This window comes from Halichoeres trimaculatus, unplaced genomic scaffold (assembly GCF_033239565.1).
Source record: "Halichoeres trimaculatus isolate MK-OKI-2021-1 unplaced genomic scaffold, fHalTri1.1 fHalTri1_scaffold_4, whole genome shotgun sequence".
Classification (NCBI taxonomy): Eukaryota; Metazoa; Chordata; class Actinopteri; order Labriformes; family Labridae; genus Halichoeres; species Halichoeres trimaculatus.
In genome coordinates this window covers 36,839,575-36,851,984 of record NW_027437182.1, presented here as the reverse complement: position 1 = coordinate 36,851,984, position 12,410 = coordinate 36,839,575, and the positions used below count along the sequence as shown (strand labels likewise).

General features: G+C 39.9%; 1 protein-coding gene across 1 annotated transcript in view; it reads right to left on the bottom strand.

Annotated features, from left to right (window-relative positions):
* Positions 1–9,841: 9,841 nt before the first annotated feature.
* The window catches only part of LOC141789323 (meprin A subunit beta-like), a 34,802-nt gene continuing 32,233 nt past the window's right edge, over positions 9,842–12,410 (bottom strand). The window contains exon 15 of the mRNA XM_074668702.1: positions 9,842–10,108. Within this exon, the coding sequence (XP_074524803.1) occupies positions 9,842–10,108 (267 nt within the window). The remainder of the gene's footprint in view (positions 10,109–12,410) is intronic.

The window sequence follows — 12,410 nt, the reverse complement described above, 5'->3', positions numbered from 1 at the left end:
GTTATGGAAGAATCTGAGGGACACCTATGTGAGAAAGAAGAGAGAGGAGGGAGATGTTAAGAGTGGTCAGGCAGGTGGAAAGCAGAAGAAGAGATGGAAGTTTATGGATGCCATGTCTTTTTTAGATGAATCAACATCTTTCAGAAGGTGGGCTGTATCTTGTAACATACTAAACTAAAATTAGCTAGGCATAGTACTAACCATTTGCTTTATTTTGTATAGCACCCAGAGTAATGTAGAAATTGAGGAGACCCAGGAGGAAGGTGCAGGGCCAGCTCAGCTCCTCAACCCGGCAGAAAGTGAGGGAGAGTGTGTGGCTGCAGCTCCTAGGCCAGCTAAAAGAAAGAGCACTGACAGCATGCTGGAGGAATATTTGAAGAAAAAAGAAGCAAGAGAGGCAGAGAGGGATAAAGAGAGAGCACAGAAGGATGATGTCACGCTATTTCTTTTGAGTTTGGCTCCTGCAGAGGCGCCTGCCAATAGAAAAACAATTCTGGGTCAAAATGAAGATGACAGAGTTGTGCCACGAGGCAGAGTTTGGTGTTGTTTTTGCACCGCAGCAATTCCCAAATTCAACTTATTATTAACATATTATAATTAACTTTTTATTATCTATTAAATGCTAATTGACTGAAATAATATCCTGTGTGTGTGTGTGTGTGTGTGTGTGTGTGTGTGTGTGTGTGTGTGTGTGTGTGTGTGTGTGCATTGACTAAAAACAAGCGGTGAGGTAAACATAAAATTTATTATTTCTTCACAGTATAAACAAAAGATTATAAGTATATTTACAGAAAAGTATACACACATGAGGAAAACAAAAAAGAAATTATATAACATATCATATAACATATTATTATTTCATATTACTATTTTATAACTTGTATGAGTCTTGTTTATTTTTTTTATTATTATTATTTATAATATTATATTAATACTATATTAGTAATTTATTATTATTTTTATATTATATCAAAATATTCATAAATTATATACATATAATTGCTATCATTATACTATGCCGATAATATTTAAGAGTTTCAAGGAGCAGAACCACGACGAATATGTCCATATTGCCAAGGAACTTCCCCGGCTGGAGAGTTGAAGTAAGGGCGAAAGGTCTCCCGTACTCTCAGTGCCTCTGCAGATGCTCTGTTCCCTCGCAGGTACCTGATTGGTGTCAGGATGCTCTCTCCAGCATCATCATCACCCTGCTCTCCATCATCGCAGTTGTGATCTCCATCATCAGGCCGCAGAAAGTTGGAGAGGATACAAGTGGCCTTTATAATACTGTCTGCCGCATCAGGACAGACCTGCAGCCGTTGACAGTAGACCCCCCAGCGTTGTGTGAGGATCCCAAAGCAGTTCTCCACAATTCGACGGGCTCTGGAGAGACGGTAATTGAAGATGCGGGCATCCTCCTGAAGGTGACGCCCTGGATAAGGCCTGATGAGGTTAGGCTTCACAGGGAAGGCCTCATCAGCCACAACCACATATGGCAACGGTCCCAGATCTGGTGCAGAGGGGAGGGGGGATGGTGGTGGGACATCCAGCTCACCTGCCTGGAGGGCTTTGCCAAGATTTGAATTGGCAAAGATCCCTCCATCACTGTTGCTGCCAAAGCCTTCAATATCCACAGCCAGAAACCTGTAGTCTGCGTCAACCAAGGCAAGTAGCACGATGGAGAAGGTCCCCTTGTAGTTGTGGAACTGGGACCCGGAGTTGGGAGGTGCCTGGATGACGATGTGTTTCCCGTCCAGGGCACCTATACAGTGTGGGAAGTTCCACCGCTCTTCAAACCTCTTTGCCGTCTTCAACCACCCCTCCTTGTCAGAAGATGGCATCTGAGACTCCTTCAGCTCCTCCCAGATGGCATCACATGTCTCCCTCACAATTTTCCCAACTGTTGAAATTTCAAGTCGGAAACTTGCAGCAATTGTTGTGTAGCTGTCACCAGTGCTTAGAAATCTGTAAAGACAAAACAAATGAAGAATTACTAATTCTAATAATACCACAACGCAAAACCTAAATTCATGACATGCTACATTTGCTTTTTCATCCTTGTACTTAATAGAACAATTCGTGCCACAGCTACCCTTGGCCAAGGATATATCAGGGTAGTAGTTTCAGATGCTTTTATGCTCTTATGGAATCAATATAAATGACGAAACAGTGACTGTCTAGTTTGCTTGCAAATAAAATCCATATTGTGTTGAACAGGCTGACTGATTATCCTGGGCTCTGTGATATGGTAACAAATAACTTAAGCCAAGGTGATTCTGTTTACGAATAAATAACTATTTTTAATGCAGGTTACCTATATCTCAAAAAGATATGGTAATTATCTAATATGGAATAAGAGTTCATAAATGACCATTTTCATTCCATATTTTAATACAGTAACTTTAATAAGTATATAAATATGTTCAATTAATATTAACATTATATTAATGTTGTTAGATGTATGAATTGTTGTTTTTCAATGTGACAGGGGCAGCCGTTAGAGCCGCCATTAGAGAAGAACAAAAGTGTCCTCCTCATGTCAACTTTTCCAACTTTTAAAACAGTTTTTGGAGCTAGTGCTAAGGTAATTTTGTATTTAATATTATAGTAGTTATCCTAGTAAAAGCTCACGGCAGTAAACAGGCACCCTATCTCATAAATGAACCAGTTGCGCAATGCACTCAGCTGGGGGCGCTTACTAACAGACTAGACGTGACACAGATTATGCTTTTGACAACAATGTATCCTCTTACCTCAGACATACGGCTAATCGCTGCTCCGGGTCAATCGGCTCCCTGAAATTGTTCCTCTGCCTCCTCAGTCTTGGAGCTAGTTGTTGGAGCAGCGTTTCAAACTGTCCCACAGACATCCTGAAGTAGGTCCTGAAGCGGCTGTGGTACAGTTTCAGCTCCTGAACCAGGCAGTGAAACTCGCCAAGTTCTCCTCTCCTTTTCAAGATAGGATGCACCCAGTTGTCACATTTTTTTCTCTTATTTAACAAAACAAGCACCAGGTCGTCGTCACTTGATGTCGACTCCATATTTGCTTTCTGTAACTGGCAAGGCAGTCGTTTTTTTTCGAGAATGTATTAAATCGCATCGCAACCGGTGTGCATATACACGCGAATCAAAATTTGCCTCCGAATTATTTGCAATTTCGTGCCGTTTAATCGCATTGCCACTGGTGTGCAAGGACCTTAAGGCTTGATGATTTCCCTCAAGGTGAGGAGGAGGAGGTGAGGACAACGTGCTAGTTCTCAGGTGTGAGCTGGGAGGTGGCGATTAGGACCCTTCTATCCATCGTTGATGGAGACGTGGGATCTATCTCCGGTGGGATGGACGAGCTAGCTGTGCTAGCCCAGCGGCAGAGGGGCTGCCGGAGGGCAGAGTGGCATCGTGCTGTTCACGGACGTGGCTGATGGAGCTGACATCGGACGCCGGCGCCACATTGGAGGAGCTTCACCTGCTGTGAGCAGACAGGATCCAGGAGACAGAGACTGAACAGACTGCTGGGGAGGCTCAGTCCTGGACCTTGTGGAGGTGGAGACTGGCTGGGCTGGAGAGTGGTGGACGGGCTGTCGTCATCTATTTTCTTGTGGACCTTTTTGCATTTTCTATACACTTTCTTACTTTTGTTTTCCTAAATGCTGCTGTGACTCCTGAATTTCCCCTCAGGGATAAATAAGTATTTCTCTATTCTATTCTATATGTCATGAATAAATTATCAAGAATAAATAGTAACACGAGTCTTTGTATGTATAGGTAAAGTGTTTCAAACAGTTTGTGTTTTTAGTCGGATGAGTCAGCCACAAACCTCCTTGTTTGCCTCAGGGTTCTGGTGGTGTACAGGTCAAGGAAGGATGGGATATTGTAACCAATCGCCTTCTCTGCGGAGCAAAACATACGCTGCAGCCTGCTCCTGTCCCTGACTGTGGAAGCAGCATACCAGATGGTGATGGAGGAGGGGAGGACAGACTCCTTGATGGAGGTGTAGAAGAGCACCATCATATGCTGCATCCCAAATTGTGAACCTATTCGCTTATACTTAAAATTTTGAGTGCAAAAGTGCATTTACCCTGACAGCGGGGGTAAAAGCTGTGCATTTTAATTTCTCAGCTGGTAAACTCAAACCAGGGCTGAGCAGTACCAAAAAAAATATGGTGATCACAGTATTTTGAAGATCGCAACAATATCACAGTATGTCACGATCTTTGTGTGTGTGTGTGTGTGTGTGTGTGTGTGTGTGTGTGTGTGTGTGTGTGTGTGTGTGTGTAAATGGCTCGTAATATGGTAGTTTTATGATAACCACCCCCCTGTTGCCACCATCACCATGACCACCCTCACCCCCACCAAACAGGTATCCAAAATACCTCAACAAACTTCAACCATTACATTTGGCATCTGGGATATATACCAGCTCAGTAGCCTTTCTGACATCCAATACCTGACACACCCCTCAAACTTGTTTGCCAAAACACCTCAACTTAATCCAACATGGCAGTTGACCTCATTGGTGAAATGGTTAGAGTGGCCTTACTGAGATCCAGCAACAGAGTCAAAGATAAATAAGTATTTTGAAATTAAAATATTAAAAGAAGCTAAAAGTTCCCATTTAGCCACTCACTAATGGAGATTTGTTTTGAATATGCAATTATAATTTTAGAGTGATTTTCTTTCTTTTTTTCTCATTTGAAAAACCCTTTCTGCGTAACGTAAGAGGATTTAAAAATTATTCAAATGTCAGTCATTGTGAGCATTTCAAGTTAAAACATAACTACAGTTAGAGCTCAGTGAACAGTTACTGATTAGAAAACAACAATTTTGTCACAATTTTAAAAATATATTCAGACCTTATACTGAAATGGCTTCATCAGTTCCTATTCATTTGACATTATTCAATATCAAAAAAAAGAAAAGAAAAAACAATGTAAAGCTTTTAAAAATGTTAAACAGTAAAGGTAAAAGGGTTGTCAATCTATCCACAACTCAAAAAATCATAAATATGTGATGAAATGTGAAAATCTGGGTTGAATTACCTTTCTGATTCATTTCTACCCAGAATGACGTGCTGTTACCCAGTAATGAGAACTGCAACATTTCAGAATCATCAAGTATAAGATACTGGTACGCTGGGACGCTCACATGCACAAAAATACATTCACACACTATTCATGTCCACAACTGATAAACACTGTGACTTTCACAGGCTAGACTTACAACAGTCCCAGGTAATGAAACAGCATAGCAGCTAAAAGCAGGATTTCAAAGAAGGATCGCTATGGACATATGCAGCTTCACATACAACTGAAAAAAGCCAGCACATACTGAACATCACGTTCCAAGTTCAACACAAAGCCCTATAGCAGCATCACTCCACATTGATGCATTACACATTATGCTTAAACAAACAGCATCAGATAAAATCACAAAATTAACCACAGCACACAAACACAACAGATAAATGCTCAATGCACACTCATAGCCAGCATAATCCAATTTCTCTTACCTTTAGAAGTTCTTCTGTCTAGTCTCTTTCTTTGCAAAGCCTGTGATGTTGTCCTTAAAATCCAGCTCCTTCACGAGCTCAGGCTCCATGAACATCATAGACAGGGCTGACAGTCTTTTCTGTGCCATTTCTACAACTTCTGCATCTACTACAACTTGTAACAACTTTCTTTATACATCTTCCCTTTACTTCAACTTCTTTTTCGCTCTTTTTTCAGCTCCAACTGCTACCTCTGGAAGATACAAATGTCTGACTGAAAGGAGAGCTGCTCCTCTGTGTTTGTGTGAAGGCATTATGATGTCATAGTGGATTGACACAGAGTGTTCCACTGAATGGAGCAACTTACCCCTGCTTGTTTACATTCAAATTAAAAATCTGTGATTCAGTGAAAACACAAAGAGAGCTCAGCTCCATTCACATCATGGCCAAGTAGCTTTTACATTATGATGAATTTGTCTTTGTCTATTGGTGCAATAGTTAATCATACATACATATGATGTATGTTTGATGTATACCAGTGGGGAACCTTCAGGGACTTCTAGGCCTTCAGAGAAGGCCTTAAAAAAGTCTGGACCAAAAAATATATCTCTTTATATATAATTTCTAATTTAGTTGAATAAAATACATTTAATACATCATGTAACTTTTAAAATTAAGTGTACTGCAAAGTTCACTTCAGCAATGAAAGGGTTACTGTCTTGAAACATGTTATCTCTATCGGAGCCCGGTGTGCTGGCTCGTTTAGTGGTTAGGACTTCACGAAGGCCAGGCTGTGTGTTTTGGTTTGGAGAGAGACAGGAAAATTGACCAATCACGATTTGATTTTTTGGGGGGCGGGACAAAAACAGAAGGGCATAGGCCTTTGTGAAGTCCGAACAGTGGGCAGAGTGATGAGAGCGGTGAAAGGAATGGCAGAAGACAAGAGCGAAGTTGTGGCTAGCTTGTTAGCATTTTTTCAGCGTGTGCGAGTAAAAATTTCAACTGGTCTCGCTCGTGCGAGTGGATATGTCATAATACTTCGTCTATCACGGGCACTGTAAGGGACATTGTGGATTGAACTCTCCCTCTCTTTCACTGGCTCAGTCAGTCTCCTCCACCTGAACTCTCCCCTGTTTTAAAGAGAGAGCGCTGTCGCATACACACACAGCGCGTATGTGCATCACGCACCGAAGACAGACAGAACTTCACAAAGACACACGTTTCACTATTTTAGAGTCAGCCTTCTAACTATATGATTCACGCTGCTCTAAGCTCTCCTGATTGAAGAGGATGCTATGTTAGAGCAGAGCTACGTTAGTTTAACTCACGACATGTCATGACAACTCCAAAAAAGAAAGAAAGAAAACAGCTAAGGCTCTGATGAACTCTTCATCAACAAGTGCAGCACAGTTATCTGTCTCTGTCTCTGAGGTCTCCTGCAGCGTCTTTGGATCAAACCAACTTAGAGGGAGGGGGTGGATGGTTTTTAAATTTTTGATATGACGCCCAAGTACGGGACTTGATTCACTTTCAAAAAATATTTGCGATCACAGGAGCAAACTTAAAGTTGGGGGACAATCAGGAGAAATCACAAGCCAGGAGAACAGCCAGAGAAGGGGTTTAAAAAAATGGGAGACTCCCTCCATATTCAGGAGTGTTGGCAGCCTGCCAGTACTCTCCATGGGTAAAAGTAACGAGTTTATGTTTGACACAGATTGACAAAGATAAAAACTAAAGACATTTTCTTCATCATTTTAGGTTATTTTAGTAATTTTTGTAAACTCACTTAATAATGTTAGTCATTGTTTTATGTAAAGCCTCTTATTTATTTTTATTTTATTTATTCAATGAAAATGGTTTTTGTTAACTACTTTTTTCCGTGATGATTTCTTTTCTGGGCTGTGAGGGCTGAGGTGAAGGCCCAGCTGTAGTACTCACGGTTCGCCACTGATGTATACATATGTATGTATGTATCTCTCGTTGCTAGGCGCTGCTCAATTAGCTGCCTTTTGCAGCAGCTTTCTCTTCTTTGTCTGTTTCAGGTAATTTTTTTCGTCTCTTTTTCGTCATCTTTGTATTTGGAGTGGATCATCACTTTGTATAGTTCATTGTTGGTCATGGACACCAAACTTTTTGTGGCTTCAGCGGAATTTTTACTACTTTTCTCCAGTGTTTGTCTGGAGATCCTTCATGTAACCATGGCTGCATTGTTTACATGTGAAATTAGCTGTTAGCAGCCTGTAGCATGTCAATGCTAACTAGTGTAAGGCTTGATGATGATTCTCAAGGTGAGGAGGAGGAGGTGAGGACAACGTGCTGGTTCTCAGGTGTGAGCTGGGAGGTGGCGATGTGGACCTGTCCTTCCATCCATCGTTGTTGGGAACGTGGGATCTATCTCCGGTGGGATGGAAGAGCTAGCTGTGCTAGCCCAGCAGCAGAGGGGCTGCCGGAGGGCAGAGTGGCATTGTGCTGTTCACGGACGTGGCTGACGGAGCTGACATCGGGCGCCACATTGGAGGAGCTTCACCTGCTGTGGGCAGACAGGATTCAGGAGACAGAGGCTGTGTCCGAAATGGCATACTAACGTACTACATACTACATGGTCGTTGTTTATATACTGTATACTACGTACTATAAGTGTGATTAGAGTGCCAACCGTTTACACAGTAGTATACTACTCGGTTTCCCATGATGCATTTCAAAACCTCCGACAACAAAAACGAAAGCACACATAAGTCTATGGAAGCACACCAGGCTATCAAATATCTCTGTTGATTCGCCACATTTGAAAGTTCTAAGAACATTTTAGGCGAGAAAGTCATCACGTAGAATACCAAAATGTGGTCATTTGGGCCATAAAACGCACGGATACAAATTTAATTTCGACATTTTGGACATTCTGTTAAGCGCCAATATGCTAATGAAGAAACTTCCGGTTGGCTCCAAAACAAGAGCCCAATTTACAAAAGCGTTAAAGAACTTAAAGGAGATAATAAAAGATGCTTTTATTTTGAAAACGGGAAGTTCGCTAGTGGCTGATTTTTAGCTAACACCGGTGTCAAGACAAATTCATTTCTTCATCACTCTTCAAAAAATTAAAAAAATGTTTACTGCCGGCAGACAACGAAGACGATCCGTCTGACGCCTCCGGCACTTTATTTCTTTGTACTTGCGTTTTGGTTTCCATGTAAAGGTAAGTCCATTTTAGTTGCTTCTCATCTTGTCATCTCATTCACTATTTATGTCTTCTTTGATGCCACAGCTGTGCTAGTTAACCACATTTTAATTTTATAGCAAGGTTTAATAATTTAAGGATGATTTAATATAGATATAATAAATAATTACAATATTATTGATAAACAAGATAAATATTTTATAAAAACGTCAGGGTTGAACCCCAAATCCTTAGGTTGACATATGTAGGTGTAGTTTAGAACATGATAATCATCATTGGAGTGTGTGTGTGTGTGTGTGTGTGTGTGTGTGTGTGTGTGTGTGTGTGTGTGTGTGTGTGCTTGTGATTTTCACCCGTGTTACAATACAAAACATCATTTGTGCTTCTGAGTGGCATGGGGACGTTCAGACACATGAACAATTGACTGTTTACAAACTATGTACAATTTTTTACAAAAAAATTTCAATAAATATTTCAATAAATATTTCAATAAATATTCAAAGAGTTGAAAAATGCAAATACCAATTAATAGTTTAATAAATAATTAAAAACCAAGACATATTTGATGGTATGTTTTCTCTACAGGTTGGTGTGAGAGGACCATACAGCAGAGTGAACCCCAGTGTTCCCCTGCTGTCTCTGTATTTTGAGGGAGGTGACCTCAGGAAGGACTTTAGGTTGTCAGGACCAACCCTGGACCACCTGATAAACATCCTGGGACACACAGATCATGGATGGGGGAGAGCGCTTGAAGTTCTTGTCTTTGTCTATTGGTTGGCAAGCGCCACATCCTACCGGGTTGTGTCGGAGGCTTTTGGCATTCCCCAGAGCACATGCCACGACATGGTCCACAAGACCAGCAAGGCCATCCAGGGCATTTTTTGGAGGGCTGTGTGCTTCCCCAATATGGATGAGCTGGAGGCACTTGGGGCTGGGTTCGCTCATCTGTCCGGTTCCCCAGCATTTGGGAAGGTGGCAGGGAGCATTGATGGGTGCCATGTGCGCATAGTGCCACCTGGAAGGTTTCCTGCTGATTATTTCAACAGGAAACTCTTCCACTACATACAGTTCCAGGTGATTTGTGACCACACAGGCCACTTTTTGGACATTATTGTGGGCTTTCCTGGCAGTGTCCATGATGCCCGAGTCCTGAAAAGCAGCCCTTTTTTATCTCCGCCAGCTCTATCCACCGCCAGGCTGGCATCTTATTGGCGACAGCGGGTACCCATGCCTGTCGCAGCCAATAGCACTGCTCACTCCATTCCGAGAGCCTGTCCGGAATGCTTTGGAGGACAGGTTTAACGCCAGGCTGTCCAGGGCCAGGTGTGTGGTGGAGAGGGCCTTCAGTGTCCTGAAGACCAGGTGGAGGTCCATCTTCTTGAAGGCCCTGGAGGTGAAGGTGGACTTCGTGCCAGAGGTCATCGTTGCCTGCCTTTTTCTCCACAACCTCTGCATCAGAAATAGAGACATTTTAGAGCCAGAAGATGTGGAGGAACATGATGATGATGGAGTGGACTTGAAGGCTCCTGTGCCAGTCCAACAATCTGGGTATGGTCTCAGAGACTGCCTTGCTGCTGTAGTGTCTGCCCCAGAATACACCCTGCATTAACTGCAAGACCATGATTATTGTTAAACCTTGAGTGAAGTTTTGATCAATGCCTGTAAATAGTTTTATGTTTGTTCCAGTTATTCCTGACAATCTCTGTAAATAGTTTTAAGTTTGTTCCAGTTATTCCTGACAATCTCTGTAAATAGTTTTAAGTTTGTTCCAGTTATTACTCACAATCTCTGTAAATAGTTTTAAGTTTGTTCCAGTTATTTCTCACAATCTCTGTAAATAGTTTTAAGTTTGTTCCAGTTATTCCTCACAATCTCTATAAATAGTTTTATGTTTGTTTCAGTTATTCCTCACAATCTCTGTAAATAGTTTTATGTTTGTTCCAGTTATTCCTCACAATCTCTGTAAATAGTTTTAAGGTTGATCAAGATATTTTCCACAATCTCTGTAAATAGTTTTTAGTTTGTTCCAGTTATTCCTCACAATCTCTGTAAATAGTTTTAAGTTTGTTCAAGTTATTCCTCACAATCTCTGTAAATAGTTTTGTTTGATCCAGTTATTTCTCACAATCTCTGTAAATAGTTTAAAGTTTGTTCCAGTTATTCCTCACAATCTCTGTAAATAGTTTTAAGTTTGTTCCAGTTATTCCTCACAATCTCTGTAAATAGTTTCACGTTAGTTCCAGTTATTCCTCACAATCTCTGTAAATAGTTTTGTTTGATCCAGTTATTTCTCACAATCTCTGTAAATAGTTTTGTTTGTTCCAGTCATTTCTCACAATCTCTGTAAATAGTTTTGTTTGTTCCAGTTATTCCTCACAATCTCTGTAAATAGTTTTATGTTTTTTCCAGTTATTCCTCACAATCTCTGTAAATAGTTTTAAGGTTGATCAAGTTATTTTCCACAATCTCTGTAAATAGTTTTTAGTTTGTTCCAGTTATTCCTCACAATCTCTGTAAATAGTTTTTTGTTTGTTCCAGTTATTCCTCACAATCTCTGTAAATAGTTTTATGTTTGTTCCAGTTATTCCTCACAATCTCTGTAAATAGTTTTATGTTTTTTCCAGTAATTCCTCACAATCTCTGTAAATAGTTTTAAGGTTGATTAAGTTATTTTCCACAATCTCTGTAAATAGTTTTAAGTTTGTTCCAGTTATTCCTCACAATCTCTGTAAATAGTTTTAAGTTTGTTCCAGTTATTTCTCACAATCTCTGTAAATAGTTTTAAGTTTGTTCCAGTTATTCCTCACAATCTCTGTAAATAGTTTTAAGGTTGTTCAAGTTATTCCTCACAATCTCTGTAAAAAGTTTTGTTTGATCCAGTTATTTCTCACAATCTCTGTAAATAGTTTTTTGTTTGTTCCAGTTATTCCTCACAATCTCTGTAAATAGTTTTGTATTTTTTCAAGTTATTCCTCACAATCTCTGTAAATAGTTTTAAGTTTGTTCCAGTTATTCCCCACAATCTCTGTAAATAGTTTTAAGTTTGTTCCAGTTATTCCTCACAATCTCTGTAAATAGTTTTAAGTTTGTTCCAGTTATTTCTCACAATCTCTGTAAATAGTTTTGTTTGTTCCAGTTATTCCTCACAATCTCTGTAAATAGTTTTAAGGTTGATCAAGATATTTTCCACAATCTCTGTAAATAGTTTTTTATTTTTTCAAGTTATTCCTCACAATCTCTGTAAATAGTTTTAAGTTTGTTTCAGTTATTCCTCACAATCTCTGTAAATAGTTTTATGTTTTTTCCAGTTATTCCTCACAATCTCTGTAAATAGTTTTAAGGTTGATCAAGTTATTTTCCACAATCTCTGTAAATTGTTTTTAGTTTGTTCCAGTTTTTCCTGACAATCTCTGTAAATAGTTTTGTTTGTTCCAGTTATTCCTCACAATCTCTGTAAATAGTGTTTTATTTTTTCAAGTTATTCCTCACAATCTCTGTAAATAGTTTTTTATTTTTTCAAGTTATTCCTCACAATCTCTGTAAATAGTTTTAAGTTTGTTTCAGTTATTCCTCACAATCTCTGTAAATAGTTTTAAGTTTGTTCCAGTTATTCTTCACAATCTCTGTAAATAGTTTTTTTTTTTGTTCCAGTTATTTCTCACAATCTCTGTAAATAGTTTTGTTTGTTCCAGTTATTCCTCACAATCTCTGTAAATAGTTTTATGTTTTTTCCAGTTATTCCTCACAATCT